Here is a 22,623-nt window from a genome sequence, read left to right on the forward strand (position 1 = left end):
CATCTTGTCAACCTCTTTCTGGATTATGGCCTTTTCTGTTGCAGAGACACGATATGGCCGCGTATGAATGGGGCTGGCGTCACCGGTGTTGATGCGATGCGTGACAACAGATGTCTGACCAAGTGGACGGTCGTCCAAATCAAAGATATCCCGATAAGATGACAGGAGGTGACGAAGAGCTGTTGTTTGCTCGGAAGGAAGGTCAGGGGCGATCATCTTACAAACATCGTCCACAGGCGTCGAGCACGAAGGAATGGGTGACAAAGGTGCGTTGGTACTCGGGAAGGATTCGGAGGCCAAAGAAGAAATCTCAAATTCTTCCAAAGGAGTGATAAGTGCGACGGCAATACCGTGCGGCAGCACATGCGTCGAAAATCCAAAATTGAGGATGGGCACCTGAGCGCAGTTTTCGAGGATCCGGATTAAGGTGCTCGGTAGGGCAATATTTTGTGACAAAACCATGTCAGTAAGCGGGGACACGACGTACTCGCCATCAGGTACGGGAGGACAGGGCGTCAGGAGGACATTGGTAGCCGCCTGTGGAGACAGCCTTGCAAACTCAGCAGAACATAAGTGGGGTGAAGCACAAGTTGTTGCGTCTGCGTCGGCAGGAAGCGGCAGATCCAGCTGTACAACACCTGCGGAGCAGTCAACTTGGGCAGAGTGTTTCGAAAGGAAGTCGAGGCCGAGAATTAGGTCGTGTGGACAGTGTTCAAGGACGATAAATAATCCAACGCTATAATGGCCCGCAATGGTCACACGTGCTGTGCACGTTCCAAGAACAGGTGAAGTACTCCCATCGGCGACTCGCACAGTGCACGGTACGGCGGGAGTCAGAACCTTTTTGAGCCTTCGGCGGAGAGCAGCGCTCATAACTGAAAGCTGCGCTCCTGTGTCAACCAGCGATGTAACAGGAACACCATCAACTTCAATGTCCAGTAGGTTTCCACGTGTAGGCAGGGTCAACAGAGGATTTGTGGGCCGGGTCGGAGTTGCAGCTTCACCTCCGGTAGCTGCACCGCCTAGTTTCCCAAAGCGAAGCGACCGGTTGCAGATGGGGACGAAGAGCGGTGGACGAGAGGCGAACGGGACCGACGGCCTTGCGGAGACGGGGAGCGGCTGGGTCTTGGTGGAGCACTGTCGGCATTGATGTTCCTAGGCGGCGTGTAGGGCGAGAAAGTGCGATTGTCTGGTACTTGGCGGTAGTGACTCGGAGACGACCACCGAGGAGACGACGACCAGCGGTTACGGCAATGACGGGCGATGTGTCCAATACCAGAACAATTAAAACAGATGGGTCTGTCATCCGCTGTGCGCCAGTCAGCGGGGTTGCGGCGGAGTGGCGGAAAGCTTTGCGTCTGGGAGTGAGCGGCCGGAGAAATCTGGTAGGTGTTCGTATGGCGGACCGAGCAGAGAAATGGAATGCCCAAACTCACTATTTCCTCCCGAACGACCGCTTGTATAAGCGAGATAGCGGGCACACATTCCCGACAGTCGGAACGAATTGGACCCGGAGCCATGGCCTCAAGCGCACGGAGAACGATACGGGTTATATCTTCTGATCCTGTCGGCTGAACGAACCGCGGCGAGTCTTCGCACGAAGATGTCGCGGCGGTATTGGGCAGTCTGTCGAAATGTTGAGGGACGCGGCGGCCTTTCGCTTGTTCGAAGCGTCGGCACTCCTTTATAAGTGCATCCACAGTGGCACAATCCTTACACATCAGGAGATTGAAGGCGTCATCTGCAGTACCTTTTAGTATGTGACCAATCTTGACCACCTCGGTCATGGTGTTATCAGCTTTGCTCCAGAGAGCCAGCACATCCTGTATGTACACGACATAGGATTCTGTGGACGTCTGAGCGCGGCATGCAAGTTCTTTTTTTGCTGCCAACTGACGACCAACAGGTCTGTCAAACAGGTCTCGCATTTTTTCTTTGCAGACATCCCAGCTTGTTAGGTCAGCTTCATGCGTATCGTACCATTGCATCGCAGTTCCTTTTAGATAAAACTTGAGGTTTGCTAGCATCATTGTTGGATCCCACCTGTTGTTGTCGCACACTCGTTCGTACATCGCAAGCCAGTCCTCGACGTCGGCGTTGTCCGTGCCACAAAATGTCCCCGGGTCCCGCAGATGAGTGAGGATGACCGTTGGCGTGGACTGCTGAGGCGTTGCCGGTTGTGTCGGTTGATATGCCATTGTGGCGGCAGGTAGATGACGTCTGCTGCGAAGTTCCGTGATTGTACCCAGCACCTCCACCAAAATGTTGCAGGAAGAAAGCAGGCCCACGAGTGTAGAAGAACGCCAGAGTCTTCGTCTTCCTCTCGTTCGCGTCACCTTCTTCTTTACCTTCATCGTAACAATATTTACAAGATCTAGCCCTAGGAGTGTTAGCCAGTGCCACTCAGAACCAAGGTGGGCGGATGTGGAACGTCCTTTTTAGACCGATGGCGTCACGATACACGTGATCTTGGGAGAGCAGTCACATGGCTAATAAACCCTCACATGCTACCTAATGACATCAAGGCTGCCAGATTCGAGACCCTTGTCCACTTTCATTTCCCTTTTCTTCATTATTTTCTACATTCCATTTTCAACTACACTTAATTTCCCCGATGCTTTCCTTGGTATCATTGTCTGTTGGCTTTATGTGGTTATGATTAACAAAATCGAGCCCCTCGGTTCACCTTCTTCTTTCGTACGTCCCCCCTTAAGGTGGTTATCCCCAAATGTCTGAGAAGCCCACTGTTGCGATGTTCTCTTGACAAACCCTTGGCCGGTCATTTGAGTAGCTCTAAAGTTTTTGCGAAACTAAGCCAAACTGTGACCTGGCCTGGCATAAAGCGTGACATTTTTCGCTATTGCCGTCCCTGCCATGTCTGTCAAATGGTGAAATCAAGGGGTGGCAAGCCGCCCGGGCTGATGAAACCAATCGACAGTGAGCGTCCGTGGCAAGTGGCCACCTGCGATCTTATGGGGCCTTTCCCCAGGAGTAAGCAGGTGTTCACACACCTCCTGGTAGTTGTTGATCGCTTTCTAAATGGGTGGAACAGTTTCCGCTTCGTAAAATGACAGTGCGAGCGGTGCTGGAAAGGCTACAGGAAATGTTTTATCGATTCGGCTTTCCGAAAAGACTGATTACGGACAGTGCATCCTATTTCACCGCTCGGGTGTTTGGTGCTACGTGCCGTTCCCTGGGAATTAATCACTGCACCACTTCGCCTTACCATCCCCAGTCCAATTTGACGGAGAGACTCAGTAGAACTCTCAAACCAATGTTAGCGGTCTTTGCCAAACGTCAAAAGGATTGGCCAAACCACTTGAGTGAGCTCGCGTTCGCAATCCGAACCTCCGAGAATCGCTCGACTGGTTTCTCTCCCGCCTTCCTCAATTTTGGAAGAGAGTTGGAAACCCGGGGACCAGTGTCATGCAACGCCAGCTCAGGGACGAGGAGGCGCCGGCAGACTGTTCTGCTTACGCTTCAGCACTTCGGGACAGGCTTTGTCGGGCTCTCTGTAGAGCAAGGCAGAGTTTGGCGTCGGCCAGGGCCCAGCAGAAGGCTAAATACAACCGGAAGCATCGCCATGTTTTTTTAAGGTAGATGATCTCGTCCTGTAGCGCAACCACGCTCTTTAGCGACGTGACCAAGGGGTTCTCAGCCTCGCTCATTCCTAAGTGGCTTGGTCCGTACCGAGTAGAGAAAGTGTGGTCTCCACTCACTTAATTGCTGAAGGATCCCCCATCAGGAAAACCTGTATCGCCGACCTAAAGGTCTTTGTGTCACGGTCCGACGAGCTCGCGCCAGTGCCCAGTGGTATTGCGCGCAAGCAACGGGTCACACTCGGGGCAACGGACCGCATTCAGACCACACACCGGTACAATCTGACGCGACGGCTCCTATGGTCTCCGTCGCGTCAGGTCGGCCTGTCAGAAAAACTGCTGTCTCGTTACACAGGCCCCTACCGAGTGATTCGTGCCGTGACTCCCGTCACCTACGAGATCGCCCCTGACGCCCCATCTGCTTCCCAGTCCAGTGATATCGTGCACGTTACACGACTGAAGCAGTATCACCCTCCCAGTGATGACATTTAGACGCTCCGGGACGTCGCTTCTGCCGCCGGGTGATTATGCTACACGCGTGTGGTATTTGGTTGTTTGAACGAGGCGCGCGGGCGCCTAGACGAAGAAGACGAACTGCTCTGGGCTCTCGAGCTTTCCGCTGATCTGGCCAGCGCTGCAGCTATCTTTTGTAAATACACTTGTAAATAGTCTCCTGTACTTAATTCTTCGTTCGCGTAACAGTACCTTGCACTGCCCAGGGTACCTACAATGGAGCTAATCGTAGGAAGCGGATAGGCATCCTTATGAGTCACTCCGTTCAGACGGCGGAAGCAGGAGTAAGTATTGAAGCAGCATTAAGTATTGAACGTAGCGAAACACCAGTAAAGGGCAGAATTAGACGACCATGAGTCAGGAAAAGATGCAGAAAGGATAAGAATAGAGAAGGTAAAATTTGCTACATTAACATGCAGGGTGGTCGCAAGCAGGAAAAATGGCTGGAAATTCAAACGCAGCTGAATGATGAAGCGATTAGCGTGTACACCTTGACCGAAACACATCTAAGAGATTAGGAGCAGCCGCCTGTTATTGACAATTTTGTATGGGAAGGGTGCAACAGAATGACCGGGTCAAGGAAAGGCATAGGCGTACTAATTAGGCGAGGTCTGAAGTGGCAAAGGGTAAACGAGACATGTAAAGAACATTTATGGATTAGTGGCACATGGCAAGGTAAAAAGACGTGGCTGGGAGTAGCTTACCTTTGGACAGGTAGTGATAGCAGAGAAAAAAATAAGGAATTGGTTGATTGCATTAGAAGCGATATTAATGAGTTCAGTAAATCGGGCCAGATGATATTAGTGGGAGATATGAACGCACACATGGACGATTGAGATGGATATACTGATTACAACGGCTCTCTAGTGCTGGATCTGTGTGATGAACAGAACCTTATAGTAGTTAACAGGGAGAATAAGTGTCATGGACAGGTAACGTGGCAATGCGGAAACAGGCAGTCATGTATCGACTACGCCTTAGTCTCAGAAATGGTCTACGAACAACTAGACCAAATGATAATAGACGAAAATGGAAAAAATAGCCTGGGAAGCGATCATAGACGTTTAGCATTAAATTTTTGGCGAGATACTAGCGCAGAACATGAACCAATAGCCTCAGAATTTTTAAATATGAATGACGAGCAAATAACAGAGATCGCAAACAACATAGAGAAGAAAATTGAGGATTTTCCTCCAGCAGTCTGGGAATATAAGGAACTGGTGGACGTTATGCAGCATGAAATAAGGCGGACACGGCAAAACAATTGTTGGTTTGGCAAGGGGAAACCACGTAAGTGGTGGAACAAGGAAGTAAAACAAGCTATAGAAGAGCGTAAAGAGGCATCTAGGGCTCATCGAGAAGCCAAAAAGTTGGGATTACAAGAAGAAGAGGTGCTCCTTAGATGGAATACATACCGAGAAAAGAAAAGGGTTGCGAGTGATCTCGTGCAAGAGAAAATTAAATGCGCAAGTGAACGTTGGGTGCATAACATTCACAAAAGAGATAAAAGCGCTCCAAAAAGATTCTGGAACCATATAAAAGCACTCGGAGCTCCAACTAAAAACTCGCAAACGGCTATAAGGGATGAAGACGGTAACATCTACGAAGGAGATGATGCGATGCGGTACATCACAGACGTTATTAGGGATAACTTCGGCACGAGAAAAAGCGCAGTTTAGACAACAGATCCAGCAACAGCAGAGAGGGCAGAGAGATCAAAATTTAGCATAGAAAGCTTTTATTGGAAAAAGGGAGCAGAAAATGTCCCTAACAACACGGCAGCAGGACCCGATGAAATCCCAATACAGCTAATCAAAAACCTCGGTCCAAAAAGCAAGGCACTGCTGACTAATGCCATAGAGCAAGTGATTAGAACAAAGAAAATTCCCGTTGGATGGCGTAAAAGCAAGATGAATCTCATCTACAAAGGCAAATTAGATAAGGATAAGATGAGCTCGTACAGGCCAGTTACAGTAACGTCGGTGATATATAGAATGGCAATGCAAACTATATAATTAGAACTGTCGAAGTGGCTGGAGAAAAACGATGTATTGGGGGAACTACAGAATGGGTTCAGGCCAGGCAGACGCTTAGAAGACAATATGTTTGTACTAACTCAGTGCATAGAGATTTCAGTAGCTCAGAAAAGACATATATGGATAGCATTTCTAGATAATAAAGGAGCTTATGACAACGTAGACAGGGAATTGTTGTGGGATATTCTTCAATAAGAAGGCATAGATGACGATTTCGTGGAGCTGCTGAGGGAGATTATAGAGACAACCAAGTACAAGTGGTATGGGAAGGTAGAAAAGGAAATGAAATGGTGGGAATTCACCAAGGATTGAAGCAAGGATGCCCTCTGTCACCATTGTTGTTCACGCTTTACGTCAAGGGTATAGAAAGACGACTGGAAAACAGCGAATTAGGGTTTGATTTATCCTACATGCGTAATGGTCAAATGGTGCAACAGAAGGTCCCCGGACTGATGTATGCAGACGACATTGTGCTTCTAGCGGACAATAAAAAAGATTTACAGATACTTGCGAATATCTGTGGGAATGCAGCGACAAATCTAGGCCTTAAGTTTAGCACAGAGAAATCAGGAATTATGATCTTTAATGAACACACGAGTAACTTCGTGGTGTCAATTCAACAGCAAGTAATACCCATAGTGAAGCAATATAAGTACCTCGGCGTACACATAAACGAAGGAAAGAATTACTCAAACAACCACCAAGATAATCTGAAAATAAAGGGGAAGCGGAATGCAGCAATAATGAAACACAGAACACTGTGGGGCCACAATAAGTATGAGGTGGTGTGTGGAATCTGGAAAGGAGTAATGGTGCCAGCGCTAACATTCGCAAATGCCGTTATATTGTCACGGCTCACTGGAGACAAGAGCGAAGAGCGGTATTTAATTGAGGCAATGAGGACAAAGCGCTCAGTTCAAACTTCTTCTTCTCTAGCACCTCGCTTGCAAGCTCGAGGTCGTCGTCTTTGTCGTCAGCGTGGTTGGGCACAGATAGCGTCGCGGCATTTGCCCCCTCCATAAGGAGCATCGACCCGATGCTCGGCGGGTAGCACCCGGTGATCAGCAAACCAGAGAGTACCCATGTCATTCAGAAAAATAAGGTTTCATGGGCACCACGTGCACAGTCTCAGGCAGGTTCATACGGCGCCTCGAGCAGGATGGGCTGTCAGGAACAACTTCATAGTTGACGTCGCTAAGGCGTCGTAGAACCTTGTATGGTCCGACGTATCGGCGTAGAAGTTTCTCCGCGAGGCCCCGGTGGCGTACTGGAGTCCAAACCCAGACTCTTTGGCTGGGATGGCAGACGACGCATCGATGGTGTTGATTGTAACGTCGAGCATCTCGCTCTTGCTGGCCAGTTATGCGAACGCGTGCGAGCTGTCTTGCTTCTTAGGCGCGCGCTGTAAAATCTGCGCCGTCAGTCTCGGAATCGCTGGAATCATGAGGCAGCATAGCATCCAGCATTGTAGTCACTTCTCGACCGTGGAGGAGACTGAATGGTGTCATTTTTGTTGTTTCTTGCCGAGCCGTGTTATAAGCAAACGTGACGTAGGGTAATATTTGGTCCCAGTTCTTGTGGTCCACATCGACATACATGCACAGCATGTCTGCGAGAGTCTTGTTGAGGTGCTCCGTAAGTCCATTGCTTTGGGGGTGATAGGCTGTCGTCTTTCTATGTGCCGTGCCACTGAGCGTTAGTACAGTTCGCAAAAGTTCAGCCGTGAACGTGGTTCCCCTGTCGGTTACGATGACCGCAGGAGCACCGTGCCTTAGGACGACGTTTTCAATGAAGAACTGTGCGGCCTCGGCTGCTGTGCTGCTCGGAAGTGCCTTGGCTTCTGCATATCGCGTAAGGTAGCCTGTCGCAACTATAATCCACTTATTTCCGGCGGCAGATATTGGGAATGGACCCAAAAGGTCCATCCCAATTTGTGCAAACGGCGTTTCCGGCACTGGAACAAGATGTAATAGTCCGGCAGGTTTCGCAGGTGGTACTTTTCGTCGCTGGCAGTCAAGGCACGTTCGAACGTAGTGCTTCACCTGTGCTGCAAGCCGTGGCCAGTAGTACTTCTCTTTGATCCGCGCTAATGTTCTTGTGTACCCTAGGTGGCCTGAGGTAGATTCATCGTGATAGGCCTGCAATATTTCATTGCGGAGAGTTTTAGGGACGACTAGTAGATATCTGTTCCCTGTTGAAGAGAAGTTCTTTCTAAAAAGAACACTGTTGCGTATGCAGAATGATGACAGGTCCCTTGAGAACAATCCAGGCTTGTTTGTGGTGCGGCCTTCTAAGAAATAAATTACAGAAGCGAGCTCCTGATCCTCTTGTTGTTGTTGAGAGATGGTGGCCGCATCAACAACTCCTAAAAAGCCTGTGGATTCTTCATCATCTCCGCCTGACGACTCGATCGGCGATCTGGAAAGGCAGTCAGCATCTAAGTGCTGCCGTCCCGATTTATAGACCACTGTCATGTCGTACTCTTGAAGCCGTAGGGCCCAGCGTGCCAAACGTGTAGATGGATCTTTCATGTTGGTCAACCAACAGAGAGAATGGTGGTCACTTATGACTTGAAATGGGCGGCTGTATATGTACGGGTGGAACTTGGTAACTGCCCATACTACAGCCAAGCATTCCTTCTCTGTGGTGGAGTAGTTCGATTCGGCACGTGACAGTGTTCTACTCGTGTAAGCGATAACTCGCTCAGCGCCGTCTTGCCGCTGAACAAGGACGGCGCCTAGACCCACGTTGCTGGCGTCGGTGTGGATCATTGTGGGCGCATCCACGTCAAAGTGGGCAAGAACAGGTGGAGTTTGTAGACGGTGCTGCAACTCGTTAAATGCCACCTCCTGCTCCTCGCCCCACACAAACGCGACATCTTCTCTGGTTAGGCAAGTCAGCGGTGAGGCGATGCGTGCAAAACCCGCAATAACTCGCCGGTAATATGCGCATAGGCCCAGGAAGCGTCTGACTGCCTTCTTGTCCGTAGGCCTTGAAAACTTTGCGACAGCTGCGATTTTCTCAGGATCAGGTCTGACACCTGTGTGGCTTACAACGTGGCCCAAAAACTGCAGTTCTTCATAGCCAAAGTGACACTTTTCAGGTTTTAAAGTAAGCCCAGCGGACCGTATGGCTTGAAGAACTAACCGTAGCCGTCTGAGATGTTCATCAAATGTGGCAGAATAAACAATCACATCGTCTAGGTACACTAAGCAAGTCTTCCACTTAAGGTCTGAGAGAACGGTATCCATTAGCCTTTGGAACGTGGCTGGGGCGGAGCACAAACCAAAAGGGAGAACTTTGAATTCATAGAGCCCATCAGGCGTCACAAAAGCAGTCTTTTCGCGATCCTGTTCATCGACCTCTATTTGCCAGTACCCACTCTTTAAGTCCATTGACGAGAAGTACCGAGCATGCTGTAGCCTGTCGAGGGAATCGTCGATGCGTGGTAAGGGATACACGTCTTTTTTCGTAATCCGATTCAGCTTGCAATAATCGATACAAAACCGCAGGCTACCATCCTTCTTCTTAACGAGTACCACGGGTGACGCCCAAGGACTTTTTGACGGCTGGATGACATCATCTTCTAGCATTTTCTTGACTTGCTGCTGTATTGCTTCACGCTCTTTCTCAGCCACGTGATACGGATGCTGCCGGATGGGTATTGCTGTTTCCTCCGTAATAATGCGGTGTTTCGTCAGTGGTGTTTGACACACTCGCGACGTTGTAGAGAAGCAGTCCTTAAAATGGTCAAGCAGTTCCCTGAGACTTTGTTTCTGTTGCGGCGCTAAACCTGGGTCAACGTCGACGACGGGTGCATGTGGCATCGTATCGGTGGTTGATTCCTCTTTGACAGCAAAGCAGTATTGAACGTGGTCAATTTCGTCAAAGTATGCCACAGCGGTGCCTTTACTGATGTGCCGGCATTCATTAGTAAAATTTGTCAGTAGTACCTCTGTGCGACCACCGATTAGGCTGACGATACCCCGAGCGATAGCAACACCTTGATGGAACAGAAGTGCAGTTAATTTTTCGGCTACACCGTCCTTGTTAAACTGTTCTCCGCAACTGACGGAGACAAGACTGCATGATAGTGGTGGTATGCAGACGTCGTCGTCGGCGACACGTAATGATGTACGTTGGCGCTCGTCGTTGTGGCTCGTGTCTATACTGTTCGATAACGTTTGTGGGGTCTCACATGTGCTCTTGGGACAAAGGAACGACAACACAGTAGTGCAGACAATCACAAGGGCATTTATTGCACCTTTCATACACTAATGCACACTAGCCGAATTACAACCAATTGAACATTCACACGGGCGCGCGACAAATCAAGGAAGTCCGACTCACCGCGACCCGATAGCGAGCGAATACGTTCGCCCCATGCTATGACACCATCGCCTAGTCGTTCACGTGTACGGTCACGCGAACGGTGGCGCGCTCGAACGATCCGGGTTCGTCCATACCGGTGTCCCGCTCTTAGCCTCGCGCGACGGTCGCGCGAAGCGGGCCGGCGCACGCGCGAAGCGTTCGTGCGTGTTGGTCGCCGATCCCCAGCCAAAGAGAGAGCGCCTCCGACCCTTTTCCCCCAAGTGACCCCGCCGTTCGGTGGCGCCAGCATCGCGACACTAGCGCCATCTCTCGCAACGCGCCGGGCTTAGCCACGCAGAGAAGCCGGACTACAGGAGACATGCGGGGAAAACAACATCATGGGACGCGTGAGAATCGCGCATCCCCACATCCCCCCAACCTTAAATCACTACACATACGCCGGCGAAACATGTCACAAGGCCTATCAACGCGCGCGTCGCGAACAAAAGTTAGTACATGCGACAGTGGCGCCGCCGAGTAAATGTCCACGCGTTATCCGCAACGTGCGAGCCGATATTGACTGGGGTTCACCGCTGGCGTCCGTTGGTCACAGCACCACGTCTGCAGATTCGATGGCACGACTCCAGCCCAGGACTCCGGAAACGGCGACGCAGAAGTCGGCACGAGCAAGCGTCGCTCGCGCCCTGCTGACGAGAGCCGCAGTAGCCGTTGGTGACTGCCGGCTCTTTTCCCAGCCGCCGAGGGTTGCGAGCCGGACATTGGCGGCCGCCGAAGTCGCTGCGCCGAATTGACCACAGGCATCTCCAAAGCCTGGGGCAGCTCGATTGTAGTCCGGGGCAGCAGCGCTGATGATGTGCAGGTGACAGCAAACCAGGGGTGACTCCGCTCACGCTGCGTACACTCAACGCACTGGACAAACACTAAAGTAGTGCAAGGGAGAGGAATTCGGCATACGCATCGCCCACGTGGTACGATGTTCAATTCGGCTAGCAAAAATTTCGGGTGGCATTTCAGATGCTAAGTTCACGTGAACAAAGCTTGTTTTTTTTTTGTTTTTTTTTGAGTCGAACGAGTAATTTCAATTCGTGCGAGGCGATCTAATGAGGGCAGCAATGTGCGACATCTCAACACCACGGTCCACCAGGTTGTGTCCCTCAACGTGCGACAGGCGGCTTTGTTAAGCCTTAGGCCTAATGCGTCGCTACTTTGACAACAACCGGCATCCAAAAAAAAAACAACACCCAAAATGGGCACAAGAACAGGCAGCCGCGAGGAGACGTTAGCTCTGTGAGGTGGTCCTACTCCGCTCGGTGCACACAGCATCCGAGTTGACGGCGCCCACCGTCCCAGACGGTGTCGGAGCGCCCGGTGCCAGGCCGCAATACCAGTCAGCCCGTAGCGGCACCCGTGGCCCGCGGCCACCCGGCTCCCTGAGCCTCGACTTCCTAAGTCAAAGATATAGAAGAAGCTATGTACATATGAAATTCGGACCACCCACGAGGCTTCCGTACTCACTCGCTTCAGGCTTGCCAATGCTCCGCGGGCGCTAGGCCTCGCTCTCCCAGGATGCAGACCACGTGGCTCTCGTACCGACGAGAGTACTTCAAAACACTCGCGAAAAGGCTTAGCATGTCGAAAAGTTCAAACACGCTACAGCAACCGTCGCCTCGCTGAAGAAAGCACACCGCCGACACTAGCGATCAAAATCCACGCTAGGACTACGCTTCGGTTGAAACATCTCGAACCGAGCAAAGCTGTTAAAATTATCGTCCGATGCCCCAAGAGATCCACGTTGGGCAGCCAGATGTGGGGTCTCACATGTGCTCTTGGGACAAAGGAACGACAACACAGTAGTGCAGACAATCACAAGGGCATTTATTGCAACTTTCATACACTAATGCACACTAGCCGAATTACAACCAATTGAACATTCACACGGGCGCGCGACAAATCAAGGAAGTCCGACTCACCGCGACCCGATAGCGAGCGAATACGTTCGCCCCATGCTATGACACCATCGCCTAGTCGTTCACGTGTACGGTCACGCGAACGGTGGCGCGCTCGAACGATCCGGGTTCGTCCATACCGGTGTCCCGCTCTTATCCTCGCGCGACGGTCGCGCGAAGCGGGCTGGCGCACGCGCGAAGCGTTCGTGCGTGTTGGTCGCCGATCCCCAGCCAAAGAGAGAGCGCCTCCGACCCTTTTCCCCCAAGTGACCCCGCCGTTCGGTGGCGCCAGCATCGCGACACTAGCGCCATCTCTCGCAACGCGCCGGGCTTAGCCACGCAGAGAAGCCGGACTACAGGAGACATGCGGGGAAAACAACATCATGGGACGCGTGAGAATCGCGCATCCCCACAGGTTATCTCGCCATCCCGTATGTTAACCACAGTGCTGTACTCCCGCAAGAAGTCCATTCCAAGGATGAGTGATCTGCAGCACTCTTTTAAAATCATAAAAGAGGCGACAAAAGCTTATTTCCTATCTGGAGTCGTGCAGTACATTTTCCTGTAGGTGTCATTATCTGGCCCCCGGCATTTCGAATATGAGGGCCCGTCCACTGCGTTTTGCGTTTTGACTTTCTTAAGCCGGTCTGCCAACTGCTCACTCATTATCGAAAAGTCTGCGTCAGTATCAACCAAAGCTGTCACGTCGTGTCCATCAATCGTTAAGAGTAGGTCGGCACTCACAAATTCGTCGGTGTTCCGTTTCTCCGGGTTGCTCTGCTCCTTGCTCAGTAATGGGGGATTTTCGGTGGTTGGACGACTTGCAAACTTCCCCCCGGAGGTCGCTGATTTCAGTTTCCCCGCCGTGGGCTTGGAGAGCGGCCTCTTACCACGTCGGCGAAACTGCGACGGTTCGGCGAAGAATAGTGTAACGGAGACGGCGAGCGCGACCGGAGATTAGCTGAGCTGCCTTGTTCCCGAGTGATACTGTCGTCGAAGCGTGGATTTCTCTCTGGAAACTGTCGCGGAGTAGCAGGTGACATTTCCTGGATGCCACCCTGGCGATGAGGGCAAAAACGATAAATGTGCCCTGGTTCGCCACAGTGAAAACACAATGGTCGGCGATCAGCAGTGCGACATACGTCGTTCCTGCGAAGCTGGGGTCGCCTGAAATGCTCTCTCTGTATCCAGGCAGCAGTAGGTGGCCGCTGGTGGTACTGCTGTACTGGCACGGTAGAAAGAGGGCGACGGACAGCGTCAGCGTAGCTATATGCACGTGGCTCGTAGCGTGGCTCAAAGCGTGGCTCGAAGCGCGGCTCGGGACACGGTTCAGGGAGTGGCTCAGGAGAGGCAAATGCTTGCCGGATTTCTTGGCGGACAACTTCAGCGACCAAAGCAACAGTAAACTCCTTCGGTGTCGCAGTTTGCTTCGCAATCTCCTCGCGCACAATATCTCTGATCAGTTGACGCAGCGAGGTCTCGTCGGTCACTGCCAGAACTGCGGCTCCTGCAGGTGCATCGTTAGTTAGGCGTTCATATTGCCGGCTACGCTGCTGGAGTGCCCGCTCAATTGCTGTGGCTTCCTTAATAAATTCTTCCACTGTTGTAGGCGGGTTTCGCACGAGACCAGCGAATAGCTGTTCTTTGACGCCGCGGATGAGATGGCTCAGCTTCTTCGAATCAGGCACGTTAGGATCCGCACGGCGAAACAAACGAGACATGTCCTTGGCAAACATGGAGACACTTTCGTTGGGTTTCTGAATGCGCAACGCCAGAAGGCGTTGTGCATTATCTCGGCGATCAGTGCTTCCGAAGGTATCAATTAGCCGACGGAAAAATTCGTCCCACGTTGTCAAATGTGCCTCGCGGTTTTGAAACCACCTTCTTGCGCTACCGTCAAGAGCGAAGTACACATTGGAAAGCTTCTGGTCCGGACGCCACTGATTGACCCTAGCCACGCGTTCGTACTGGTCCAGCCAGTCTTCGGCGTCTTCATACGTGTCACCGCAGAAGCTTTAGGGGACTAGATTGTTCTGAACAGTCACCTGTGTTGTACTTGCAAGTGCCATTTCCTGAGTCAGTGCGGTCGCTGACAAACTTCCTAGCAAGAGACTGAATTCCGGGCACAGACCTTGCAGGCGGCAGCTTGCGCGGTGCACAGGTGTCTCGACACGTGGATGATGTCTTGAAGGGCTGGATGCAGGGCTACTCGCAGGAGTCGTCCCAATCATTAGGCGAGGATGCGATACCCAGCACTTCTACCAGTGTCACGGCTCACTGGAGACAAGAGCGAAGAGCGGTATTTAATTGAGGCAATGAGGACAAAGCGCTCAGTTCAAACTTCTTCTTCTCTAGCACCTCGCTTGCAAGCTCGAGGTCGTCGTCTTTGTCGTCAGCGTGGTTGGGCACAGATAGCGTCGCGGCAATATGCTTAAAATTGGATATATTGGCGGGTTTGGAAGTTAACCAAAGATCAGTAAGCCGGTTGGCTTTGGGAGCCCACGGTATTACCACAAATGAGGCAGTGCAGGGTGACATGGGTTGGGCCTCTTCTGAAGTCAGAGAAGCACATAGCAAAATTAGTTTTAAGAAAGGCTCAGGAACATGGATGAAAATAAATGGGCGGCTAAAGGTGCACAAGTATCTCTACATGAAAAGCGTAGACACAGAATGGAGGAAGAGGTCGAGGAAGTTGGCAACCAAGTACAGGATAATCGAAACTGCAAATAGACAACCAGGGGTCATCAGAAAGAAAGTGAGAGAAATAGAGACCGTGAATTGGATGCAAAGAATGGAAACAAAAAGGACAATGGAGATTTACAAGAATGAGAAGAAAGAAATTAGAAGGGAAAATCTGTACGATAACATAAAGGGCAGTGCCTTGCTATTTGAAGCTCGAGGCGGTTGCCTAAGGACGAAAACATATCGGAACAAATATTCGGAACTAGATGAGACATGTGCATGCTGCAGTAAAGATCCAGAAACTACTCAGCGCATCCTGATGGAATGCGATGGGATCCACCCAGCTAGAACCGTAGGTAACGTGCAAATCCCAGAAGCGCTTGGTTTCAAAGTGGAAGGAAACAAACAGATCAGCCGTAGAGATCAGCAAGAGACGATTGGAGTACTGGTGGAAAAAAAGCAGGGAAAAGATGGATACGACCTGATCTCTTAAAATCATAGGCAGCGGCACAAGGTAAATTTTTGAAAAAGAAAAATAATAATGAGAGGTATACAAAAATGCTAGATAAAGAACATGTATAGTATACCTGATTAAATCAAGCAGGCTAGGTGACTATTTGTCGCCGCCCCGTTTCAAAGGGGATGCCATTAAATCATCATCATCATCATCAGGTAGTCTACGCACAGGTGATGACTGCCATCTTTCTTAGGCACCAAAACAATTGGAGATGCCCAGGCGCTGTACGAGCGGCGGATAATGTCGGCCGATAGCATCTCGTCCAGCAAACCATCAATCACCTGCCTCTTGGCAAGACTGGTGGGCCTGGGGTTACACTTCAAAGGAAGCGCGTCACCAGTTTCGATCGCGTGGCTCGCCAAATCGGTACAGCCCGGTTGATCGGTGAAAAGGTCTGCGTTGTCGTGTAACAGTGCCGACAAACGAGCCTTCTGTGCATCATCCAAATGAGCCGCACAGGCAGACAGAGGATGTGGTGCCTCTTCGTGCCGTGTCGCTCTATCCCACTGGGGATTGTGAGTCGACAAGCGCATAGCGCAGGGGCTTGCCTCCAAATTCTGCGTGCGACACGGTTCGTGCCGTGCCTCTCAATCCCAAAGGGGACCATGAGTAGGCGAGCGCGAAGCTCGGGGGCTTGCCCCCGAACTCGGCGCTCGACATGATTCGTGCCGTGCCTCTCGATCCCACAGGGGACCATGAGCAGGCGAGCACGAAGCTCGGGGGCTTGCCTCCGAACCCGGCGCACGGCCCGATTCCGACGCCCCATCTGCACAGGCAAGATCAGACGCCGGCGGGCTGATGTACGGCTTTAGCCACATGAACTGACCGTCGCGATAGCCGCCATTCGCAGTGTCCACAACGATCCCAGTTTTAAGGAGAAAGTCCTGGCCGAGAATCACAGGAACACTGAGCCCTGGGAGATGAACAAAACGCGTGCGTCTCATTCGCTCTCCCCACCTGACATCCAGCCTTGCGGCGCCAGCCGAATGGGCCACATCTTTCGCAAGATTGAATGTCGTTCGGCAGTCCCGCAAGCGCACTGCGTGCTTGTGCGAGTTGGACAAAACCTGTTCGCCGAACAACGAAGCGCTTGCGCCCATGTCCAGCAGCGCCGAAAATTCGCGGCTGGCAATGGTCACCGGAATAAACGGCGCGTGCGCACCAGCAACACAGCCTGCTCGGTACGCCGAGTGGACAAGCAAAGGTTCGGTCACTCATGCCTCCACGAGCGACCTGCTATTCCGTTTCCAAGCCTCACAGGAGACCGGGGCACGGTGCAATCCCTTGCAATGTGCCCTAGTTGTTGACAGCGAAAACAGCGTACTCCGCCGCGGTATCTTTCCCGAGGCGGAGCAGCTTCAGCTCCTTTCCGGGGTCGGCTCAGCACTTGGCCACTGGGGCCGATAACGAGCGTTTCGCTCCGCGATGCGCAGTGTCGAAAAGCGTCCCTGCACATGCGTTTCGAGCGGTGGCGCAGCACAGGCTGCCCACCTCCCGTGCATGTATGGATCGAGAGTGCGCGCGCGCTCAGCTTCCAAACACATCCGCTTGCAGCCGCAAAGGCAGCTTGGCCGGGTTGTTGCCGTTGGGGAAAGGGCTCAGGCCCTCTCCACGCCAGCTCGGCTCAAGGGCCTCGCTGGCGGGCGGCGGTGGGCGATAGGTGCGCGCGGCGATAATGTCACCTTGAATGCGCTTTGCCTCAGCGGGTAATTCCTCCAGATTTCGGAAGCGGCCGCCACGCAGGTACGCCGAAAAGGTCGGATGTGCCTGCCTGATCACCCGTTCGACGCATTCCTCGTTCGAGTAATTGGGCTCGGCGAATAAGAAAAGGTCTTCCATCGCCCGTACGTACTCCTGAAGCGACTCATCAGGAGCCTGTGTACGTAGCCCAAGCTCTCGCCGCATCCTACTCTCGTAGTCAGTGGGTAGGAATTCACGCAGGAATGCCGCGCGAAACTCCTCGAGGGTTGTTGCACGGTGTCCGGAAAGCCTGTACCACCTAGCCGCCGTGTCAGTGAGTGCAACAGGGACGACGTGTCCGAGTACATCCTGATCGTTCAAACCCAGAGCTCTCTGGTAGCGTGCGAGGTAGTAACAGTAGTCCCTGGCACTGAGCAGGTCACCGTATCCGCTGTAGGTCGGGACTGCCAACCGTACAGCGGGGTGAGCGCATTTCGGAACAGATGACAGCGTTTTAACTGCCCCAGAGAGCGCCTGGATCATTTCGGCGGCGTTATGCAACGGCGTCTGTACGCCTGCTCCAAAGGGAGCCATTGGCGCATTAGCGGCACGATCGAGCAAGAGTTAACTGACGTCCAGCTCGATCAGTGGCGCAGTTTCCACAGGGATACCGGCCGGCGCCGCCGTCCCCAGAGCAAAAAGGGCTCCTAGCGGGGTACGCCTGCTGTCGTTCACAGCTGCCACTTGAGGCAGCTATACGTGAATTGCTTAGGCCGCTTGCAGCCAGCGTTGACAAAACAGGCGCCTGCTAGATCGGTGTGCCACTGCGCGCCACCGAATGTACTCCAAAGGGAGACGTATGAGCGGAATTCGTGGTCGCCGTGATAGAATCCCCACAGGGGGCCGCGGCATTCCACTGGTTTTGGCTGTTCAATTGAGAAGCAGCCAGCGTCGATAAAACAGGTGTGTGCTCGATCGGTGTGCCACTGGGCGCCACCGAGTGTACTCCAAAGGCAGACGTATGAGTGGAATTCGTGGTCGCCGTGATTGAATCCCCACAGGGGGCCGCGGCATTCCACTGGTTTTGGCTGTTCAATTGAGAAGCAGCCAACGGGCAAAAGTCAGAGAAGGCTAAGGCCCCGTTTCCGCGCTGCGCTCCATTTACTCCCGAAGGAGTCAGTGATCGGGAGCGCTGCGACATCGCACTGCTTAGCATTCCAAAGGGAGCCGTGGCAGACGAATGTGCCCATGTGCACTATTAGGAGAGGGCTCTGGTCCCTTTTTCAAACAACGCTACTGCTCCAAAGGGAGCTGGTACGTAGCGCCTCGCGTTGCCGTCCCCACAGTGGGTCGTTACAAGCGAGGGTGCAGGAGTGCGCTGCTCAAGGGGGGCCCTGGCCCCGTTCTCCAGCAACGCAGCGTCTGCTAGCATTAACAATGGACAAAGGTCACTACGCCTAGCAGACATAACGCGGCGAGTCCAATTCGCTAAGGCGTACTGACTCGGCTAAGCACAGACAAAGGCTTAATGAGCCTTTGAATCCACGTTGGGCGCCAGTGTGGGTTCTTGGTGTCTCACAGGAGACCAACCACCGCGGGTTCGAGCTTAGCGAGACACAGGGCCGCGTCAGCCGTCGCGTCCAGCACCGCTCGCGTGCGACCTCGGAGGCCGCAAGGGGCTGCCGAGCGACGCACGCAAGAACACAGCAAAGCCCTGAGTTGACGGAAACCGTTTACATAAACCGTCAGCACCAGCACTGCACAAACGCCCGCGCGGCGGGGAGCCAAAGGGGTCCCGCACCAGGGCGAAAATACAATAACAGGCGCCTATAGCACGTCGCGGCGAGAGCACAGCTCAAGCTGGGACACGCCGCTAGGAAAAGTCCCGGCGGCTATGCTACTTGCTCTGGTGATAACCAATGGGTCAACTCGCGAAAGCACAGGCAATATCCTTCGGCTTAGGCTTTTGGCAAGTGCGGTGGGGCGGGGTACGACCTCGCGCGAGCACTAATGGCACCGCTCGTCGGCTTAGCGTCGGGAAAAGGATCAGCACAAAGTACGCGCTCCTTGTACGGGCAAAGGCACCGTGCGCGAGCTCCAGTCCTAGTCACAAAGGTGTCGGCGGACGAGAGGAAAGCATGAACGTACCGTGCGCCGGTCCCGGAGAGAAGAGCCTGCCACGCTCCGCCGCTAGCAGCCGAAAAACGCGGCCGCGTGACGTCAGCGCCCCGCCCTCACCGCGAACCGCCACGTGCGCATCGCCACCGCGGGAACCGGTTAGGCGGCGCGGGCGGGGAATAAGGCGAGCGGGGAACGGTGGCGAGGGATGGCAGAGCAGGTGAAGCCCGTGCATTCGTGCCGGCGCAACCGTCAATCCCCACATCCTCCTCTCCTTAAATGCCCCTCTACCAGCCTGGTGAAACAGCTAGTAGGGGCTTATGCACCAAAGACAATTGAGTCTTTCATGCACAAGCTAAATGCTAACCTCAGCCCAATAAGTACTCTTAAGACACTGTGTTCTGACATATATAAAAAAGAAAAAAAAAACTTTCATGCACTACAATGTTAATAATTATGTACAAGGATCGTGGAAAAATGAAAAAAATAAACGCCGCGAGAGGGGGAAGACATATTAACAAAAAATAGTCGTCCGCTGGGGGAAACACGGACAGCGTAAACAGGGGGAAACGCGGACGGCGTCGGCAGCAGCTTTGCACATTGCCTCGTTATTGCTGCCACAAGGGAATGGGCGCGGCCGTGGCAGGATGAGACCACCGACGATGAGCAGGCCATGGACACAAAGTGTAAGCCTGCTGCCCGCCAGAACCGCGAGGCAAAAAGAAATGCGATGCGTCCATGTGGCCCCGATCCCTAAAACTTTGAACGTTTCATCAGAGCGACTGTGAATCACCACATACACAGCTTCGCTGGTCATTCAGCTTCACAGATTGGAATGACACTGAATTCTTTCGTTTTTTTCTCTTGTTTATTTGAACCGTTGAATAATTAGATCAATTTCATCAGTCCCGTCAGGGTCGAATAATGGTAATCAACTGTATATAATTTCTCCCATGCATTGCCATTATTGATGAATATGTGGTCAGCCTAATTGCTGTGCGTAGGTTACTGGTTTAGCGGTGTACTTTGTATCGGACGTGTTCATAAACTTGCTTGTGTGCAGGTTCACAATATCTGTGGGAGCTGAGCACAAGATCGATGCCTCTGAGGGCTACAGAGGCAATGGCAAGTACGAGCACCTACATGAGCATCGGGTTGACATGGAGAACGGGGATTCTCAGGCCAGGCCAGGCCACAGAGAGATGCCTTTACGACCAGCAGCTGCTGGTCAGTGTCATTTCTTTAATCTCTATTTTTCACTGCTGGCTGTGGATAGGCTGAGTAGAGAATAAAAAGGCCTTTGGTCACGGAACTTCAAAGTAAGGCATGTTGTGTGATAATGTTCATAAAAGAATAATATTACTGTCATTTACTAAAAGTTCATTTACCCTTGAATGGCTTCTTAGACTTTGATTGAGTCTGTAAGTAATGTCTTGCAGTGCGTGTTGGTATAGCAGGTAATAAATGACACAGAGATGGCGTTACCTCTCTGATGGTATTATGTGAGCTGAAGAACCCAGCACCTTTTCCGTTTCACTGCCATATGCATGCATGTACATTTGTTTGATATAAATCCTATATGTGGTGCTTTATTACGCACGCTTGTTTTATTCTGCCAGCTACTGAACGTGTACCATTGGCAGTGTTTGCAATGGGCCATGTGAAGAGAATCCGGCTTCTGGCCATGCTCAGTGGACTTAGACTTGAGGCAGAGCTGTCTGGACTGCAGGCTAGCGGCACACATAAGGTAAGGTACGCACAGCTAAGTGTAAATTTGGATCCTCTTGGTTTGGTTTTAGGTGTAGTGCGTCAAATTGAGTGAAGTAATAAATTAATGGGAGGTTGTGAAAGTTACGTTAGATGCAAATGACCACCTGTAACAATGGCACTTTCCTTAGGTTGTGGAGATGGGTTTGCACGAGGCTTACCCTACGAGCGACGGTCAGGAAAGGGCACGACGCTCCTCCACTCCGCAACGCACAAAGGCGCTACGGCAGGGTTCGTCGACTCTCCGACACGGCGCAGAGAAGGCTCCGGAGTCAGATCGCCAACAAACACGGGTTTATTCACCCAAGGTACAGCTCAGTGCTACAGTCACGGCGCTTACGGGCCAAGGCTCGCCGCAAGACCGATCGAGTACGCGCGCCCGCTGCGCTAGGGCTAACCGGGTAGCGGTCCGCCAAGCGCGATAACGAGGAGTCGCGAGAACAAAGGTCTCATGTAACCACCTCGTTGCGAGCCTGTGAGCCTCTCTCTGCCGCGGCGAGGAAGCGCTCAGCGGACGAGAGCTCGGGTGGAGAGGGTGCCCGGGGGCCGCCGCGCGGGAGGCCAATCAGGGCGCGTCCCGGTGACGTGTCTCGCGGGGCAAGTCCAATCCCGGGGGGGGGAGAAGCACGGTTTGCGCGGGAAAGTAAGTCCGGCGCGCTAGCCATGTCCGCCATGTTGCCGTTACGGCGGCGGTTCCCGGGGATCGAGCTAAGCGCCACGCGCGAGCTGGGGGACGAGGCGCGGGAAGGCACCTCGATCCCCACATTCCCCCCTCCTAAAGACCGAGGCCAGCCTCCAAAGTGGCTGACCGAGGCCAAGTGGCAAGGTTGACTCAGCCAAAGAGGGCTAAGCCAACGGGGCAAAGTCCAAGAGGGTGTCGTCGTCTTCCTCAGGACCAGGACAGGGAGAAGGGGCCACAGCAGTCCAAAAGGTGAAGACGTCGCTTCTCTTGACACAAAGCCAGGGGTTTGCCTTGGCCACCAAAGTTCCGCACACTGGAAGGACCCCCTGCCAGGTGGAAGAGTCGGCAGCCCAGGAAGGACGGGGCAGGGCAGCACCATGGTTCAGCCAGCAACACTCGAGGTCCGCCGGACTGGAGCAGCCAGGAACGCGCGAGGCGTGGCTGCCATTTTGGCGCAGCAGCCACCACAGAAGTCACTGGGCTCCCCGGATTGCGCAGGAACAGCAGCCCGGCATAACCGGCAGCCAGGTCAGCAGCGGCAGCCGGAGTGACCCTCCTCGGCCAGAGGTCAGCGCCTGATTGGGGACCAGCCACAATTAGCGGCAGCCTAGGCAGCAGGAGGCAAGGCTGGCACGGGTTCGTGGCCCCCAGAGGCAGGAGTCAGTCATGGCGGAAGGACCAGGAGCAGCAGGCCTTGAGGTCGGCAACAGGCTGACATGGTAGGGCCAGGGACAGCCGGCATCGTGGTCAG

The 22,623-nt window shown here is 52.9% G+C and overlaps 1 protein-coding gene across 1 annotated transcript in view; it reads left to right on the forward strand.

Annotated features, from left to right (window-relative positions):
• The window catches only part of LOC119448019 (transmembrane protein KIAA1109 homolog), a 431,927-nt gene that overhangs the window by 74,427 nt on the left and 334,877 nt on the right, over positions 1-22,623 (forward strand). Inside the window, exons 7-8 of the mRNA XM_049665124.1 lie at positions 20,487-20,650; positions 21,043-21,170. Coding sequence (XP_049521081.1) covers positions 20,487-20,650; positions 21,043-21,170 — 292 coding nt within the window. The remainder of the gene's footprint in view (positions 1-20,486; positions 20,651-21,042; positions 21,171-22,623) is intronic.

This window comes from Dermacentor silvarum, chromosome 4, assembly GCF_013339745.2.
Source record: "Dermacentor silvarum isolate Dsil-2018 chromosome 4, BIME_Dsil_1.4, whole genome shotgun sequence".
NCBI lineage: Eukaryota > Metazoa > Arthropoda > Arachnida > Ixodida > Ixodidae > Dermacentor > Dermacentor silvarum.